The following is a 20,144-nucleotide window of genomic DNA, read 5'->3' on the forward strand; positions in this document are numbered from 1 at the left end:
TCAAAATCTATTTGCTCTTCCAATTTTACATCTGTGCTCCGCACTGTTGGCAGCTGTGGGATTCAGCAGGTCTGATAAGAAACCATCTCATGTGCTCATAGTAGGGAATCAACTGCAGCTCTTCAAGTCATGACTGTCGCAGATCTTCAGAGGACACAGATACCCCCTCAATCCATATTTTCATTCTTTGATCTCTTGTTAAACTCGCAATAATAATCACAGTAAGCCAGTTGTTTTTAAAAACATAATTCAATATGCCTTTTAGAAAAAGGTTAAAGAGTGGAGGTGGTGAAGATGAGCTGAGTATAGGAGCCTGCCAGGCAGCTGCCAGGTGCTCCCCCCGCCCCCCGACTTCAAGTACCTCATTGAGCCCTGGAAACAGTTTTCTAAACCAAAATAATTTTAATCTAGGTCACTGAAAAACAAAAGTCATGTCTTCTTGTATGTGGGATTTTGTGAACTCTAATTCTGGTAAGGAAATTAGGAAAAGGTTATCATTAGGATCCTCAGTTATCATAAACAAGTATTTGCCTTGTATATGGGATCCCATGTAAAGGCTTTGTTAATGTGCTCATGGGGGTAGCCCGGGTGGCTCAGTGGTTTAGCACAGCCTTCAGCCCAGGGTGTGATCCTGGAGGCTGGGGATCGAGTCCCACATCAGGCTCCCTGCTTGGAGTGGAGCCTGCTTCTCCTTCGGCCTGTGTCTCTGCCTCTCTCCCTCTGTGTCTCTCAAGAATGAATAAATAAAATCTTAAATAAATAAATAAATGTGCTCATTTTTTTTTTTTTTTTTGCATTTGAGGAAGTTACATGTCAGGATGGTGACTATACTGAAGTAGGAAGGCATCAGATGCAAACCACATATCCAACACTCATCTAGCATGAGATATAATTAAATAAACATAAAGAGTTAATCCTTCAGGGGACACTGAGAGCTTATGTATATGATGGGATGATGAATAAGAAGTCATAGGAGCTTTATGTTTAGATGGTGTGCAGTTGGTAGATAAAGGACAGGTAATAGTTTTTCCAATTAATGTCCTGGGGCACAAATATATAGTCATCTGGGAAATTCTATGGGCTTATTCTGGGAGCTTCTAAATACAAGCCTAATATTCTGTTTCCATTCCAAGGTATCACCCTGATTTTCTACAGCATAAATTTCAATTCAGTCCAACAAACATATATGAATCTGTTTTGAGTGTTAGGTCCTGCAGGGATACACAACCATATCGAATACATTTCCTGCCATGAAATACAGCTTTAATAAAAACATAAAAAATGGCAGCCGAGAGGGAAAATAGTTTGATTCTGTGTAAATGGACCTGGAAAAGCTTCTTAGGTTATATTTGAGCTGGATGATTAAAGAACAGTTGGCCAGCAAACATCAGACATGTACTATACCAAGACCCTACGACCCATGAGTACAAGTTGGTAGTGGAGGTGGAGAGAGATATCGAGGGAACGTTTGTTTCCAAAGTTGGTGGATAAAGAGAAACCCATGATTTTTTTTCCTTTAAAACCATGAAAAAAAAGGAGAAGACTGTATCAGATTCAAACAGTTCAATATTTGTGATAAGGTACATAACTAAAACGCAGATGCTTATATTTCTTTACATTTCTCTCTTTAAATATATCTTTTCCATATACTCTTCTTTAACATTTGTAATGTTTTATATTTAAGTAAAAAGTGAACTGGCATTATGAACAATGTTGGTTTCCCATGCCTGTGGGAAGCCTAACTATTCGAAAAACAAAACTCACCCTCTACACGATGGCAGTTGTCCCTAATTGCCTTCATTGTAATCAGAAATAAAGTGGTAGCCAACCCACAAAGTGTGACAACAAATTGTGATGATTGGAAAAATATTGTTCCGGTGCTCTACAAAGTAGACGTGGGGAGCTTTGCAAGTAGCCTGCTTTCACAGCACTCACTGGATGGAAAATATATGGAAGAAATGCGAAGAGAGGAAGCAGTTTGGAGATAAAGAAGTAGCAGTTGGTATAATTAACAAAATTTATTGAATGAGCTCTATACGCTCAACGCCTGCCACATACTGTGGTCAACACAGCCAGGTCTGACATGGCTCAGGCCAGCCTGGAGATAAGTTAACATCACTAAATCAAAAGGTACCAAGCTCTCCTTTCTTCATTGGAAATTCTGGTTCTAGTACAAAAACAGCCTTCACAAATTATTTTAAGCTTTGTCATTAAGGTCATTAAGGGACATATAGGAAGAGTTTTTCATGATTCAGTATGACCCTGCCAAACCCGCATTAGCTGATTATTTTATCCAACTGCTGCCCAAAATTTCATTACTCACTTATTTCTCTTCTATGGGTCCTGATTTTTTTGTTTTTCTTGTGAATTTATTTTTCTCCTCAAATAGACTATAAGCAGAAAAGGCAAGGACTGTTTGTTCTACTCTTGTTATGAGGCTGAATAGAGCAAAATCATTAACAGCATGACTTTTAGGAGGAAATTGTTGTTTTCAAATACTGGCTCTACCATTTACTAACTGTGTGACCTGGGAGCTGGAATTAAGGTTAAGTGAGCAAGGCCCTCTCCTTCGGTGCAAAATTTAAGGGACTGCCCCAAAATCAGTGATTAAGATATATATTTTAATTAAATATTTTTAAAACCAAAATTTAGGGGAGATGTGCTATAAACCAAATATCAAAATTTTAAATAAAGGCAGGCTGTTGTTTGTCTGTCTTGAGACCCTGGTATGCTGTTCAAGGAGAAGTAATTTCTAATTAGCTTGTGGTTTCTGGGACTTCATGGTATTATGTCCCCCATGAGCACAACTTTACATAGTCATAAAAAATTCTTTTTAATGATAGATTTAGATTTTTAATTATAGGTTATAGATTTTTAATTATAGATTTTTCATTAATTTTTCCACTTGGTCAAAATATGGGAGAATAAGAAGTGCATATAGGTGCACAAGTTTTTCCTTTTGTCTCAGAATTCAGTGTGACTTTGGCTGTGTTACCTAAGTTTTAGTTCCCTCATCTGTAAAAGGGAATGATTATAGCCTGACCCCATGGTGGTATCATGAATGATAAATAAGGTAATACAAACTAGATAGCTTAGCCTAGTACCTGTACACCATACATATTAAAAGTTAATCTTTAAAAGATCGATTTTATGACTCTCCATAATTCTTTAAGTTAGCCTTGCAGATGGTGAATTCTTAGGAAATAAAGACTGATCATCAGTGAGGCTGGAGGACAGTGCATTTGTGTTACTTGAGTATGTATTGAGTGTCAGGACAAGCATAGGTGTACCATGTAAGCTAGTTCAGTCTGCATTCCTCTTTCAATCATATGGGTGCTCCAACTGAGAATCCCAATAAGTTTTAGAAATATTTATTACTATTTTTTCAAGTGATCAATTTTTTTTCTTTGAAGAACAAGAAAAACACACAAACTGGTAAGAAATAAAGACTCTGTACAATACCTCTTACCAATCTGTTTCCAGCAGACCAGGTTGCCTAAAATCATTATTATCAGGTAGGAATTGAGTTATACTCTCTGAACCCTACCACCAAAAACTGGATCAATATATCACAAAAGAGCTCTTTCAATAAACAAATTGCCCACACCTCTATAATCTGCAATTTGTATAATGGCCTCTGGCTTCCTGGAATTTCTTTTAAATTTTTCATTTCAGATCATCAAAAGAAAATCCTTTTTATTGTTTTGTGATGGTTTTGGTTTTTAATCGTACATGTTGTCTCTGGGACTTAAGTGTCCCTGGACCTGGGCATTTGTGCTTTATTATTATTATTATTTTTTAATATATTTTTTATTTTTTATTTTTTAAATTTTATTTATTTGTTTTTAATTAGATTGTTTATTTATTTATTGACACCCCAACTATTTGGCATTTCATAATGGGAAATCCAAGTATATGCTCTGGAGGTCTAGTCAATACTTTTTTCTTCCCCCCAATCAACTTGTCTCAAACTTATTGTTGATACCATTTAGGGAATTACAGTTTTTTCTATATCAACAGCTTTTTGCCAGGAATTTATTCTCTTCAGATTCTTTCAAGACATTTTATCTTTGAGAGATAACAGTAGCTAGAATATACAATCTGGTAATTTTTCTCAGGTCATAAAATTGTAGAGAGTGTTTTATTTAATACATCCTTAAGGGTATTAATCTGTAAGAAATAATTTTTTAATAATAAATTTATTTTTTATTGGTGTTCAATTTGCCAACATATAGAATAACACCCAATGCTCATTCTGTCAAGTGCCCCCCTCAGTGCCCGTCACCCATTCACCCCCACCCCCTGCTCTCCTCCCCTTCCACCGCCCCTAGTTCATTTCCCAGAGTTAGGAGTCTTTATGTTCTGTCTCCCCTTCTGATATTTCCTACCCATTTCTTCTCCCTTCCCTTGTATTCCCTTTCACTTTTGATTCTGTGACATAAGTACGTTCTTGCTTTGCTTGATCTTTGCACAAGTTAGTTAGCCTTAGTATACTGGGGACTTTCATAAGGAATAAGTAAGACTCGAAAGAACTTTGCACAATGTCTAAAACATAGTAGGTGCTAAATAAATTTAAGCTATGATTAATAAGAATATAAAATTTCAGTAGTGGTTATAGCATAGTATTAGTATTATTTTCCCCTTTGCCAATTCTAGATATTTCATTGTTTGCCTGGGCTCATTCTTTCCCCACCTGTTCTCTCATTTGCTCTGTGAAGGGGCCATTCATGTATAGGTTCTTGCCTTGGCCCCCTTTATAACTCCTCCATCAATGAAACTACCCTGGCCAGCCACAGGAAGCTGCACAACAAAGGAAAGGCAGCTTTTGTCTCCTAGTCTCCAACCTCAGGCTCTGACTGCCTTTCTACCCACTACAAAGTAACAGATGGAAATGTTCCAAGTGGGGAATCATTTACTAAGTGACCAAAAAGCATTTTGAACTCTAAGATCTTCGCAAAAACAGAGCCTGTGTGTGAAGCCCTAGCTGTGTAAGTTCGTCAGTTGTGCAGACCTGCAGGGGGAGCCTGCTTCCTTAATTATTGGCCTCCAGATCAGCAGCCATTGAGTGAACTACCTTCTACCTTCTCTGCTGTCACCACCCAATAAATACTAAGGGCTCCTTTCAAGACCTCTGTCTCCAGGATACGAGCTCTCTCCCTTTAGTTTTCTGTGTGCTTCTTCATTAGGAAGATAGCAGCACAGATCCCTAGGTCCTGCTTCATGGGGGATAAAGGTATGTACATCGTTTCAGGAGGAAATCTTGAGCAGGGTATCATTCTTTGCAAGTCTTACTGTCTATGTATCTGTAATGTAAGGCTAATTATCACTCCTAGTCATATGCACCTAAAGAATCATGTCTTACAGAAGAGTTTCTACTAAATATTCTGGAAATGCCTGTCTGAAATATTTAAGAGGTTTGCCTTTGTGTTTCTACTATTTCTGCTCCTAGCTCATTCTTGAATTCTCTCTTACCTTCCATTTCTACTACTCTGAATCTATCTGTTTCTTTTTAACAGACTTAAGCCAGAGATTTCAATGGACAGAGTTCTGTTTTCAATATTTTGTGACTTCTTCCCCCTTCAAATGCGTTGCTGTTCAACATTCTTCATCGTAGTTCCCTTCATTTCCCCTTGATTTCTGCCCATCATGATTCATCTGTTGTTCAGAGTTAGACAGTAGTTCTCAAACCTGGAGCCTTTGAGGACCTTTTAAAAAAATGCCCCAGCCTGAGTCTCATCCCAGAACAACTGAAGTAGAATCTCCAGAGGAGAGACTTTGTGCATCAGAATGTTTTCAAAGCAACTCAATTGAGAATATTGAGTTATACTAAAGAAGAATGAGGGCATAACCCATCCTCTGCCCTTGTGCCCCTGAAGAGTCCCCTCCTCACTGCCCCTTAGTACATTTACTGACACTGACCTGCACAGTGATCTTGTCCCTGGAAATTCTGGGTATGGCAAGAATGAACAATAGGAGCTTTACTTCACACACCCAAGAAAGGATATGGAATAGAAGAACCGACTACTTCAAATAAACTCTGATTTGTGGAACTCAGATTAACGTTTGCAGTCTACCCTTTAGGTGTCCTCTTTGAAGGTAATACAGAAATAAAGCCAGAGGGGTAAGGACCATGAGTAGAAGGTGCCTAGCGCACAAAATTTAAGGAGTCACTTTCAGGTGCCCACCCTCTACTTCCAAGCCCCTGAGAGTGAGTGCCTCCTGAAATGTTATGCCCTAGGAGCCTCTTCACTCATCCTAGTCCTGACCCCCAGGAGAGCTAAAATGAGACCTTTTCTAAAGGGAAGGTGGGATGGAGGACAACTGTAATCATCCAGTTGAGGTGAAGATTTAAAACAAAGCTGATACAGTACATCTTAGCATCAAGATTTTTTTTTAAGATTTTATTTATTTATTCATGAGAGACATGGAGAGAGAGAGAGAGGCAGAGACAAAGGCAACGGGGGAAGCAGGTTCCATGCAGGGAGCCCAACGTGGGACTTGATCCCAGGTCTCCAGGATCACACCCTTGGCTAAAGGCAGTGCTAAACCTCTGAGCCACCCAGGCTGCCCAGCATCAAGATTCTTGCACTTAAAATGAGAATTAGTATCTTTCATTAGCCTCCAGTGCTAATGAAACTGCCTTCCAAATCCCACCCCCTGATATGCAGCTTATGGAAAGTTAGGAAGAAGTTTAGTCAGAAGAGCATCAAGTTTGTATTCATGTGAGGAGGGGATGACTCTAGTTGTCAACTGAAAGTCAATGGTAAAGATCTCGAGTCTCTAGTAACATACTAAATATTGAGTCTTCATTCATCATCTCTTTTTTTCCCATGATATAAATGAATTAATGCATGTGGAACATCTAGCCCAGAGCTGGCATGATTGAGTGCTCAGTAACTGGTAACTGTTTCCTTCAGCAGGAGGGTAATGGAATTCAGCAAACACGTATCACCCAAGGTCACGCCATCAGCAATTCCACATTATTTAAAGACAGAGTCAAGCTAGGTATAGACTATACACTCTGTCTCTCTCCAGTCCAAATCCATGATGATGACCGGAAGTTCTCCTGCCACATTATGGTCAGACCTGGCAAAATCTTGAGGAATTCCATCACAGTCAAGGTTTTTGGTAAGAGTTTTTGTTCTCTGGACTTCCCTGCCATCTTCCTGTCTATTTCCCCTGCCTGGCTCCACCCTGGAGAGAAAGTGCCCTCTTAACTGGAGAGTAGCCCCCCAGGGTAGCTATTCTAGAGCTCTGTTTCCCTTGGTACTGTCATTCATGGTAGGGGTGAGGATAAGGATAGGAAGTTAAAGACTAATGATTGAGTTAATACAATAAAATCACACAGAAAGCCAGTTTTCTGGTGACCACTCCTTATTTACAACTCTAATGTTTCCTGAGAATACTGGAAATCTCTTTAATTATAACTGCCAAAATCTAATTACTTGGTTGTCTAATTGTCTCGGTTGCTTGCTGGAGGAAGGCAGAACTGGGACTGTGAGAAAACGAAAATGATAAACACAGCTCCAAAGAAACTGCAGGGGTCTCTCCACCCCCAGCAGGGCCAGCTCCTCCTCAAAGGAGCCTGCAGGGATGGCCCTGTGTCCCTGCATTCACAGAAGTGTGGAGCCGAGCTGACATATCCACTGTGGCCTCACGCAAATTGCACAGACTCTGCAGGGAGTAAATTTGGGGGAAATGTGAAAATCCTACTTTGCTCAGTGATGCATGGCAATATTAATAAATCCAAACCCCTGGCTTTGGATTTTTTTTAAATCTTTGTCACCACGAACTGTATTTTTTTAAAAGTCGTTTTTAAGTGAAGGCAAAAAGAAAAAGCAGTGATGTGGACGAGCAACTAATTGTTTTCGCAAATGAGGTAAACAAAATAACTTCACAAAATCTAAGGGCATGAGCTTCTAGATTTTTCCCTCAGTTCTCTGAATGACTGGACAGGTGAATAATCTTTGTTTTTACTTAGAATCTTATTGCATTATTTTTAAAGATCAGAGAATTAAGTATTTTAAGGGAAACACAAAGTCTGTGGGGCCTAAAGATGGAAGCAGCTACAGGCACAATTTCTGGAGTTTAAGGCTCTTGCTTATAGCTCTTCCTACATCTCTCTCTAGCTTGCCTTCTATTCCACCCCCCCCCCCCCCCGCCCCGCCATCTCTGGGGATGGGCTAAGAGATAATCAATCATGCCTGATGATCAGGTTTGCCTATGGAGCCTGAACAGTGCCCTGTGAAGAAGTGGGAAAGACTGTTGATCTCTCATGGATATCACCGTCCACTCACTTACTGGGGCATGACTGTCTTCAACCCAACATGGAACTGACTCATCAGGCCTGACTTTTAACAAATCAATGAAGGCAGCCATCCAGGATGTGAAAAGAAATGTCGATTCTAAGGCGAACTATGTCCCATTTGACCAAGGGTTTTTGCACCACAACTTGATCTAACTGCATTGTCAACCCTTAAACCATGCCCCATACCTCACGGCAGTAGATACTTCCATCTTGGTCTTGAATGCTTTTCACTCTTTCACATCTCGCTCTTATGGCCCTTTTGTGTCTACGTCGGCTCTGTTTCTACGTCTCTGTTTCTTCTTTGATCTCCTTTCAGTGGATGCTCAAAAATGTGAGAGTCTGTCTGCTTGTTCATTAGATTTTCCCTGCCTTCTGGCTCTCCCCTTTAATGAATGGGCCAGCCAGGCTGTGCTTGGCCGCTCTCATCCAGTCCTTAGACTATTTGCATATGCCACCAAGTGTATACGATAGTGGCCCTGGCATGGAAGTAAAATACAGACCTTACACAGAACCCACTCAGCATCCCTCAGTGATCCCTCAAATAGAACAAGCCAAAAATAAAAACTTGAAAACCTTGAAATAAATACCCAAGTGTAGCACAGACCCACTCCAGCTTGGATGCCCTAAATCCAGCTTATTTCTTCTTCCTAATAATGCCTCTATTTTCTAACAGTCCAGAGACCAGAAGTTTCCACAGCTTGCTTGCTACTTCGTGCCTCTCTCTCACTAGTCTCCTTTGACTTTACTTTCCTTAGCAGGGAGCCTGCCATCACAGGTTTGCTCCTGCCTCCTCTTACGCCCCAAACCTGATTGCTCTGAGCCTCAAAAGGAATGTCTTTCTAGTACCTTTACAGCTTTTAGTAACTGTTCTTTCTTTCACGTCTTTCATTCCAGTGGTATCTGTTGCTAGTATGAGGTCAGAATACTCTTCCTCCTGTTAGTGTTTTAGGGTGTATTTTGGTTTGGGTTCTCCTGGAAGAAAACATTGAGACCAGAATTTGAGTTAAGTTAATTTCTTTGAGAAGTATTTATCAAGGGAAATCAGAAGAGGGGTGGAAAAGCTGAGGAAGGGAAGGAAGATAATGAAATGTATATGATCATGCGTGCCAGTTTCCAGCGTGGGCTGAGAGCTCATTCCCACTGGGGAACTCTGAAAGAACACACATCAGAGTTCTCCCAAATAAAGGCAAGGCAGTTGGGGTATCATCCACCAACGCCCCATCTGTTATCACCATTAGCTCTCTAGACTTCCAGTTTGCCCTACTTGTGGACTAAGTGTGCTCCCATAAGTCCTTAGGAGGTAGTCATAGGTGTGCCCAACGAGAGGCCTTCAACATGTAGAAGTTAGTGCCAAGTGAGTATAGCAGACATTGACGGCACCTGTGACAGGCTTACTGTTCCTCCCCCGGTTCATAGACAGCTCTGTCTGCCGTCAAGAACTGACTTGAAGCCCCTTCAGTTAAACATAATGTACTTGACGTCTGTTTTGTGCTGGGCACTGCTAAGTGCTAGAGATAGAGAGATGAATGAAGCAGCCTGACCTTCAAGGCACTTAAGATCTAGCAGGACATCAAAATCACTGAAATATTCTCTGGTGTTTCCTGAGATCTGTATTTTCCATGAAAATGTAAATTTCTTAAGGTCAGTGAAGTTGATCTGTCCACTTTTCCTCAGCATCTAGCATACTGCTGAGCGCACAGTGGGTATTTAATAAATATTTGATGAATGATGAATCTTATGTGTATGAACTCATGCATGCGCACGTGCGTGCGCGCGCACACACACACACACACACACACACACACACACACTAGTGGCCAGGTCAGGTGACTGTCAATGCCACTAACTATGTTTTATTTGCCTTTAAGCTAAGCCAGAAATCTCCATGATCGTGGAAAATAACTCTACGGATGTCTTGGGAGAGGTGAGTCACCTTAAAGCCTTTGAAAATCTATGGTATTATAGATTACCAAGGGATGTTGGGTTGCATCATTGTCCTGAATGTTTTCTCAAAGGACCTTACTCCTTGGCCCTCAGCCAATTAATTTCTGGTGCAGAAGAAGGGAAGCTGAGTTAATCCTAGAAACCAAATGGGCATCCTTAGTTTCTGACTTCGGGCTCTTAGAACATGTGATCTCTAATCCTTAGTCCTTAAGTTTTCTGGAAAAATAGCCTCAGTTGTTTAAACTTCCCCTTAATAAAAATTAGAGAGGATAGAAAGGAAATACTTGGACAGAAATCAGTGTGAATCCTGGTGTAGGAATAAGGCATTTGCTCAGCTGGCATTTAATTTGCTCTAATCCATTTCCTGTACCAGCCTTCCTATAGTTTTTATTTGGAAGTAACAAGAGGAAAGATGCTTTTCTGTAATTCCTTCAGAACCCTGGCTATTTCTCAGGCAGTAGAAGAAAAGGCAGGTGAAATAGGAGAGTAGAGTAGGGCCGTCTGACTTCAGTTTCTTGTAGGTAGTTCCCAGCCTCAAGTCACTGGGATCTGGGCTCACTTGCCAGTTCTTGCTGGCTGTGACATTAGGCAAATTATGTCAACATCTTTGTCATCAGTTTTTCTCTATATATGAAGAGGAGAAGAAGGGCATCTGCATGTTGTTGTTCTTAAGAATTAAATGAAATCATGTATAGAAAGTTCTTAGTATAAATAGGGCATATATTAAATTCTCAATAAACATTATACTTGTTATATTGTTATTACTATTAGTGTTAATCAGCTGTCTTGGGACCCTTTGACTTAATTCAAGCTTTTCAAAATCCCAAGTTATAAAATAAATATTCCCATGAATTCTCAAACACTTCTTGCTACATGGGATGAGAGAAAATTACACTCATCTTCTAGTTTCTTCTAGTCCTAAGAACCCTAAATAAGTTATGATTTCTGATCCTGTTGAGTGTCAGTCATTTAATTTGACAGCTGCATACAGACCATAGCTCAAACGCTGTGGGATGGCTTCAGATGAGTATATACTTGTGTCTTCTGTTGATTTTATGTATTCGTCTCTTACATGATTGCTGTTGTAGTCCTGAGTATATAAAAAAGAAGTCTTAAAATTTTTGGTTCTTCCACAATTAATTCCAATTAAACTAGTGGACTTCATTTCAATAGTTTTAAATAAAACAATCTAATGGCACACTGTTTGATGGATATTTTTGTTTCTTATAAGGATTTCTTTAAGGTTCTTTGTGCCAGTGTTTACAGGTAATAAAAATTCCATCCAGATACAGAACCTTAAGATTGGATCCAAGAATTCCTATGAAAAAGAAAAAAGGACTTTCTCTTACATACTATCAGATTTCCTCTTCTGTACACATGCTTACCTAGGTTCTGACTAGGCAAAGTCAGAGAACCTTCCTTCCTAGGGAATTAGTGAGTAATCTCTCACTGACTCTACATAACCAGCGACAGGATACAGCTTGCCTGTGGATCTTTTAAGATTTTGCCAAACATTAGTAATTCCTTTCTTTAATATTCTTAGAGTCTCTATTGTATTTTTAATAGCTTCTTAACTCTTCAAAGTCCTTTCACATGCTTTTATCCAGTGATGTCAGTGAACCTCTGAAAAAGGCAGGGCATCAGCCATTTTACAGATGAGAAATTGGGGCCCGGAGAGTCTACACAACTGACTGAGTCACTAATAAAGGGCAGAGCAGGGATGAGAATTTAGCATGCCTGGTTCCAGGCAGGGTGGTGTAATGAGAGGGGCCCAAGGTTCAAGGGCAGAGAGAACTAACGTCAAATCCTAATTTGACCACTTCCTGGCTCCATATCTTCACCCAGTAGTTAACCTCCATGAGTCTCAGCTAAGTCATCTAAAACTGCTATCAGGATTAATATTTCACAGGATTCTTAGGTGAACTAAATTTATGCACATTAATGGAGTACATTGCACATAATAGATGTCTCGGGAATATTTCTTTCCTCCCCACTATTAATCATTCACCTATTCTCTTTTAACCATCCTTTCATCTGAATAAATATTCATAAATCTCCTGTGTGGTTGATTTTTAGGAGACAGGGTGGGATAGTGAAGAAACAGAGCATGGGTTGTGGAATCCAGTTGCCCTGGGTCTGTATTCTCCTCCATCACTTATTAACTCTGGCCCCTGGGACCTCGATTCCTTAGCTTCCTCATCAGTGACCCGGGAGAATGATCCCAACCTCCCAAGTGTGATATAAAGATCAAATGAGAGAACATACGCAAAGTATCTACCATCTGGCAACCATAAGTGTTAGTTAATGAATGGTAATTTGTAACCATTCCTTAAAAATTATTTTTTATTTTTTTATTCCTTAAAAATTAACTAATTGGGATCCCTGGGTGGCACAGTGGTTTGGCGCCTGCCTTTGGCCCAGGGCGCAATCCTGGAGACCTGGGATCGAATCCCATGTCGGGCTCCCGGTGCATGGAGCCTGCTTCTCCCTCTGCCTGTGTCTCTGCTTCTCTCTTTCTCTCTGTGTGACTATCATAAAAAAAAAAAAATTAACTAATTCAACATGCTCATATTGGCTGCCTACTATGTGTTACGTATTCACTACACCAGCAGCCCTTGGTGTTAAAGTAATAGGGATTCGGTCAGTTATGTTTTCCAGCATTACTAAAATGATAAAGTTTATGCTTCATTGGGTTTTCATGAAAAAATAGAAAAGCCTCCACACTTTCTAACAATGATGCTTCTTTGGCTTAGACATGCCAGGGCTGTCCAAGGAGAGTGTCACAGCTGTAGGTGTCATATTCTTGTGAGTTCCAGGGCCAGGTTTCACCAGGGCTCCAGCATGGCCCACAGCGTCACCCCCACAGCTGACATGGAAAGACAGTCTTTAACTGAAACCACCGGGCCCCTTCACATAGCAGACTTTGTATTTGAACAAAAGATGCTGGCCCAAAGAGCTGTCAGCCCACAGCCCCTGGCCCTGCATGCCCACCCTGATGATGCAGCAAAAGAAGGCACAAGAGAGATGCATGAAAACTCCAGGGTTTACTCAACAGTTTGGTCTTTCCAGGAGCCACATATGTCTTTATTTGATGCCTGTGCTTTGCTTTGTGCTTTAACTCCATCATCTCTGTGGGTCTCATGCTCGTTACTCTCTACCTTTATTATGTTTGACAAAAGTTAGGTGAAAAAAATATATAAAGATAACTACCTAGCATGAAACAGGAAATAAAAATATTTGGGGTTAAAATATCTGAGAAGGGGGTGCCTGGTTGGCTCAGTTTGTTAAGTGTCAGACTCTTGATTTTTGGCTCCAGTCATGATCTCAGAATCCTGGGATCAAGCCCTGTGTCAGGCTCCAGGCTCAGCTGAATCTGCTTCTCTCCCTCTGCCCCCCCCCCCTGTTCATATGATCTCTGTCTCTCTCTCTCTCAAATAAATAAATAAATCTTTTTTAAAAAATGCCTGAGGACACCTGGGTGGCTCAGTCGGTTCAGCATCTGCCTTCAGCTCAGGTCAGGATCCGGGGTCACGGTATTGAGCCCCACAGAACAGGGAGTCTACTTCTCCCTCTCCCTCTGCCTGCTGCTCCTCCTTCTTATGTGCTTTCTCTCTCTGTCAAGTGAATAAATAAAATATTTTTAAAAATCCCTGAAAGGGTATTTTAGCGCCGCCTTCAGCCCAGGGCGTGATCCTGGAAACCCGGGATCGAGTCCCAACGTCCAGCTCCTTGCATGGAGCCTGCTTCTCCCTCTGCCTGTGTCTCTGCCTCTCTCTCTCTATTCATGTCTCTCATGAATAAATAAAAATAAAATCTTAAAAAAAAAGAAATTAAAAAATGCCTGAAAATGAAGAGAAGCTAAAGTCATAAAAGAGATGTGAAGCAGACACCGTAATCTAAAAGCACACATTACCATTCAGCTGCATGGCTCTGGTGGCTGTTTGGCGATTTTAACTGTTGCTGTTTATTTAATTGTGATTTTGCAAAGCCTGAAACGTTGTGGACTCTTTGTCCTTCTTAAACTCCATTTCAAATGTATATGTGTGTGTTTAAGATTAGGTATTAGAGCTGCTTTTCTTCTCCTTCCATCCATCCCTCCTTTCAACTTTCTACCATTCCTTCGTTTCACTCCCTTTCTCCCCCTCCTTCCTTCCTCATTCCTTTCTTTCTTGATTTCTTATCTTTTCTCTTTTCTTTTCTTTTTTTCTTTTCTTTCTTTCTTCTTATGACCCAATAAGGATCTGATTTCCAAGGTCCAGCCATGGGACTCCCAGCGGTCATCATCATTTGCAGTGGTGAGTCTATGAGCTTTCACCCTAGCTGGAGAGGGCCCTAAAAATGGCACCATACCCCTTTGGGAAACCATATGGGAGGTGAAATTTTTAATATCAGGCAGGTTTCTGGAAAAAGGGGAAATTATATGCCTGTAGTACAGTCTGGGTTTTTCACAAGCTTGTGTTTAGACTTGTGCTTGTTCCACAGACAGCTCACAGGGAAGACAGATCTGGCTGTTAGAACAAGCACTGAAAAGGGAGCCATATACAGCTAAGGATGGAGTGAGGCAAGGAGCCATTATTATACATACCAGGATCTTGTCCACTTTCTGGAAGGTTGATACCCATAAAGGGCTTGGGCCTATTTACAAATTAATGAGAGACTGTGTTTGTTTATTAGCTCTTGTCTCCCTGCCAGCTCCCACTACGCTCATCCCACCCCCAATCCAGTGAAAACAAACAATAGATTTTAGAAGAATCATTCAAAATAAAAGCGCACCCTAGCACAAAGGCCACAGTCCTTGCTGGTTGGTTTTATTCTACTCCTGAGTGAACAAATTAGGCATATCCTCAGCAGCCCACAGAATTGTCCTCTCCCTTTAGACTATTAGCTTCCCTTTTTTCAAAGCATCTCTGAGTATTGTAAAAATGAACATTAAAAATAAATCAGGGAACAATGGGTATGCAGCCAACATCTCAAAGACAGGGATAAAATCCAAAACCTACTGCTCAAATGAATGAGTGGTCTGTGGGAACAAAAACAAAAGCAACTTAAGTGTTAAAATGGACCTCAGGACCTAGGAAAATGTCCTTCAGTCTCCTAGATAGTCATGGTCTCTCATCTTTGCATGGTGATTTTTGGGGGGATGGGGAGAAATCTGTCTCTTCTGTGGCCACACTTCTCTATCCCTTTTTCTTTCTTTTTTAGTTTTCTGCCTCTGTTCTTTGTTTCTCCTTCCTCACCCACCTCCCTACATCTCTCTTTTCCTTTCTGAGTTTCTCTCATCTCTTCCTCATGAACTCCCTCTTTAACAGATCTTAATATGATGTTGGATTATATTTTAAATATTTACAAATAAGTTCCTATATCCTCTGTTCTTAACGTTTCATTGGAGTGAGTTGTAAAGTCTTTAATTCTCTCTGTGCTGATTACACACTATTTACATATATGTTAAGTTGTTGAAAAGATTTACAGGATTCAGACAGGTTCTGCTGGTGGCACAGCTTTAATATGAGCAGGTGGCACAAGAGAAAGATGGGTCCCAAGATCTCAGGCCCAAGCTTCGGTGTCCTTCCACAGCGGGGCCCCACAGAACAAGCTCTGTACCCAGTTCTCAACTCACCACCAGGATGTGTGCAAACGCAGGGGCCCCAGGAAGCCTAGGCTCTGCTCCTGGTGTCACCTGTTAGAGTGAGCTGGTCACGTAGGCACATTCCAGCTACCCCACCAGCCTCAACTCTCAGAACCGTCACCTCCACCAAAACCAAGTGCTGAGCATAAATCCCGTTATTTTCACTCATCAACACTGACAAGATGGTACATTCTGCACCTAAACTCGCAGACCCATGGTGGCAAAACAACATATATCTTCAGTCAATACATTTTGAAGTTTTGACCAGGACAGCTTCAGGAAACCTGTAGAAAGGTGTTTGGTCAACTTACACCTGCTGAGAGTAACTCATACTATGCACGCTTTCCCTTAAAAACAAAATACTTTCAACTTAAGCTAAAGTGGCTCTTTGCTATGAGCCTGAAGTCTGTGTTTTCGGAACAGATACCTCCCCAACTGATTAAACGAAATGGAAGGGATGAGCCACGGCAGGCTGCTCTTGCTCCCTCTGACAGGCTTCCTTCTCAGCCCTCACCTTCCACTTCATCTCCAGGATGGCCCTCTCTACCTCCTCCAGGGCTCGCTCTCTCCTTTCCACTGCCCTCTCCCGCCATTCCACTGCCCTCTCCCTCCTAAGCACCTCCTTTTCCCTCTGGCTGGCCCACAGAGCCAGGGCCCCCACCTGCTCCAGGAGCCGGGCCCAGTCGCCCTCAATACCCACGGGGAGCTGTGGCCCCTGGGGCCTCGGGTCCTTGCGCTGCCCCACCTGCCCATGGCCAGTCTTCTCCAGCTCCTCTCTATGCATGCTCTTCAGATGTTTCCACAAGGCTGTGGTGCCCACGTTAACCCCAGGGCCACGACTCACCTGCCTGCCACACAGGCGGCAGGTGGCATATTGGTTGGGGTGGTGGCCGGCGCGAACGGGGGCCAGGTGGAAATACTCCCACACCTCGGAAAACCGGGTCCCCTTGTTGTGCGGCATAGGGGTGGGCATGGTGCTCACGAAAGGGCCAACCAGCTCTCCCTTCTCACTGACCACCTCTTCCTCCTTCATCTCTAGGTCTCCCTTTGCCTTCATCCTGGTTCCCTCCTCTTCCTCGTCTTCCCGCCTCATCCTGTCTCCTCTTCTACGGCTTTCCTTGAGCCCAGAGTCTTAGCTGAACCACGGCTAAAGTGAAATGAGTAATCGGGAAGGGCCTGTGGTGACTCCTGGGGATTCACGACAATGGTCAAAGGCCGGCCACACCTGAGTGGTGTGATGTTGCCTCCTTTCCGCTTCACGGGAGAGTCAGGGTGAGTCAGAGCCACGCGAAATGGCCTCTGAGGCTCCCATGGACATTCCCCGCAGGCCCCAGATCCGGACCGATCCCTCCTTGTCTGGACCAGAAAGACAGAACAAGGTGGTCCAGAAGTTACACGGTTATTCAGTGACTTCGGTGTTCTCTACATCAACGTGCCACCACGTATGTTTCTGGATATTGAAAATTTTAGATTTTTCTCTTGATTGTCTCCTGGCCGCCTCCACTGGCTCTGTGCTCCGGGGTGTCCACAGACAGGTTTCAGAGGCTCTGAACCCTCAGGCTGCTCGGGACCCCCAGCGCTGGGGCCTCACCCCTTCCTCAGAGGAGGGAGAAGCAAGCTCGGAGAGATGCTGTTGTGGGAGACACTTGCACTTCCTGAGAACTGCAGTGGGCAGGCCAAGCTCCAGTGTGTGGGGTCAGTTTGCCCCTAGAGAGGTCCCTCTGGGGCTGCGGTTCTAAGAATCCCGAACAGCAGGCTTAGCTCTTTTCAACAGGAGGAGCTGGCTGGCACAGAGGAGAAGGAGGTGGAGCACATCTCCGCAGACTTGTCCCCCGACCGTCCTCAGCAAGTAGCTTACACTGCACCTTCCCCGGCACCGTCACCTGCAAAGCCAAGAGCTGATAAGACCTTCCCGACAGCAGCGTACCCCAGGTGTTTGGCTCATTCATCCCATTGAAATAAATGGATGAGTCTATTACATTATTAAAAAAAAATAGCCTGATTTCTCTCTCCTTTTGGGGGGGTCATTTCTTAAGTGATTGAGAGCCTTATTCGTCAAACTTTGCAACCCCAAAGAGTTAGGAAATACTCCCACCCCCAACCCCATAAGTGGATACTTACAGGCAAGCAAGGCTCTGAACTGGTCTCTGAAGGCTTTGGGGCAGGGTGAGTGCTCCTGCGTGCTGTGGGCAGTGGTTAGCTGACTCCTGCCCCCAGGAGGAGGGCACCGGGGGTTCCTGTTCCCTCCCACTTTCAGGGCCGCCTCCTTGCCAAGTGGGTGTGTCTCCACCTGCCCACACACAGATGCAGACTTTCTCTCCGCCCCCCTCCACCGCTGAAAAAAGATGTTCCTGGCACAGGGCATGGAGTAAAACAATAAATAAGTCAAGCACCTACAAGTCTTCCCTCTGCTTCCAGATAACTAGATCATCTGGCCTCTTAAGCAAAGAAAAATATTTAAGCGGGGGAAAGGGTGAAATTTCAGCAGAGAATCCACATGCCTCAACGACATCTGTGCTTTCAAATATTTTGTCCAATTGTCAGACCATGAGTCTCAATTTGGGGTTTGGAAACTATGGATGTTGTAAATACAGTCAGTGGAAAAGCCAAAGAACTTGCAGAAAAGGGAAGAATAAGTGAAAGGAAGCCTCCCAAGTTTAAAGAAATATGACAAGTTAGGAGACAGATTTAAGGTTGCTGGTTATTACATTATGTAACTAGAATTGGAAAAGCTGAATTGCTATTGGCTTCTATTCTCAGTTGGAGTGAAATAAAAGAATAGTCATAGTTTAAGCAAAAATTTTATGTTTACATAAATGCTATATTTTTATATATGTATATTCAGGAAGGAGAAGCTACCAAGAGGAGACAGGAACATCTTTTTTTTTTAACTTTTCATCCATTTATTCATGAGAGACACAGAGAGAGAAGCAGAGACATAGGCAGAAGAAGAAGCAGGCTCCTCCTGGGGAGCCCAATGCAGGACTCAATCTGAGGACCTAGGACCTCGCCCTGAGCCAAGGGTAGATGCTCAACCACTGATCCACCCAGGGGTCCCGAGACAGGAACATTTAAAGAAGATGTCTGTGGAAGACAAATGCTTGAGTTATAGAAGAGAAGATAGAAACCACTATCTTCTATGCCAGTCCTCTATGGCAGAGTAGGAAACAGAGACAGAAAGATAAATTTCAAGTGAAGCAAGAAGGTTGAAGGGAGGAAAAACTCTAAATAGCAATGAAGAGTTGGTAAACAAATAGTGGATTTTTTTTTTAATTTTCCTCTTTCTAAACAAAAAAGCTAAAATTCTTAAATGATTTTACAGAAAGCCCTTTTGAACAGGTTCTGCCCAAACTTAGGCGAACTGAATCTGGGCTGACATACAAATGGTCAGCGTTTCAGTATTTCGTCTGTGGAAAAAAAGGGAGTGATCATTCTTACAGCCAGATTTGGATTCACTTTTCCTGACTCCTCAATCTTGTCATGCTCTGACTTCCCCCTGCTGGCTTCCCTCTGCTTCCAGGACAAGGTCCCACCCCACAAATAGGCCTACAAGCCCTTTCCATCTATCCACTACTTTCCACCACAGACCAACTGTGCAATCCAAGACCATCTCCTCCCTGTCTGCAAAATATAACTCTGTTCCATTCCCAGAGCTCACTCTTCTCTGCTCTCCTACAGAACTGCCCAAATACTTTTCACCACTTACTACATAATTATTTGTGCTATTGCTCACATATTCCATGTGTACTTAGAATAATGTGTTGGAGAAACCAATTCTTTGGTTGTCTCATGGATGTAACAGCCACATGTTAAGTGAGTGAGTGGCTTTACCTTCTCAACAGAGGAATGTGGGTGTGCACTTTTAGGTGTGTACACAGAGACTTTTGTCCGTATTAATATCATATTTTTTAAATTTAACATGTTTTTTTTTCTTACTCATTTGGAAGTTCCCAACCAGCGATAGCTTGGCTTGCTCAGCAAAACCATAATCTTGATGTTTCATAAGAGGTTTGACCTCAGTTTGAGCTAGTTTAGTCTGTGGCTTTTCAATTTTAGAGAGGCTGGGAGGAGTTCAGGACAATAACCACATTCTGAAACAAAAATCTTGGAACATGGTCCGGAGGTGGCAGAGAGTTCTTGAAATCTGAATCACTCCGTAAAATCTGGATTCAGAGAATCCACAAGAGTAAAACTTTTTAACATAAATTCTTTACAAGTCAAAAGTGAAATATTTACAATAATGGTTTCTGTGGTTGTTGCTACTAA

General features: G+C 42.2%; 2 protein-coding genes across 6 annotated transcripts in view; one reads left to right on the forward strand and one right to left on the reverse strand.

Annotated features, from left to right (window-relative positions):
• Positions 1-20,144, forward strand: part of CD96 (CD96 molecule) — a 92,159-nt gene that overhangs the window by 20,888 nt on the left and 51,127 nt on the right. For 3 of the 5 annotated variants that reach the window (XM_072722615.1, XM_025990027.2, XM_072722653.1), the window contains exons 4-5: positions 6,921-7,128; positions 10,177-10,232. In XM_072722615.1, the coding sequence (XP_072578716.1) occupies positions 6,921-7,128; positions 10,177-10,232 (264 nt within the window). Of the gene's footprint in view, positions 1-6,917; positions 7,129-10,176; positions 10,233-20,144 lie in introns of all 5 variants that reach the window. The other 2 variants (XM_072722624.1, XM_072722642.1) reach the window with 1 other exon arrangement.
• Positions 15,737-20,004, reverse strand: ZBED2 (zinc finger BED-type containing 2). The gene is made up of 2 exons (XM_025990028.2): positions 18,000-20,004; positions 15,737-17,761 (listed from the first exon to the last, which is right to left on the reverse strand). Exon 2 carries the CDS (start codon positions 16,969-16,971, stop codon positions 16,318-16,320), a length of 654 nt encoding a protein of 217 aa, XP_025845813.1. The 5' UTR covers positions 16,972-17,761; positions 18,000-20,004; the 3' UTR covers positions 15,737-16,317.

Source organism: Vulpes vulpes, chromosome 1 (assembly GCF_048418805.1).
Source record: "Vulpes vulpes isolate BD-2025 chromosome 1, VulVul3, whole genome shotgun sequence".
Classification (NCBI taxonomy): Eukaryota; Metazoa; Chordata; class Mammalia; order Carnivora; family Canidae; genus Vulpes; species Vulpes vulpes.

Excerpts from the sequence above, each read along its gene's own strand:
- ZBED2 (XM_025990028.2), bottom strand. The coding sequence starts at position 16,971 with ATGAGGCGGGAAGACGAGGAAGAGGAGGGAACCAGGATGAAGGCAAAG.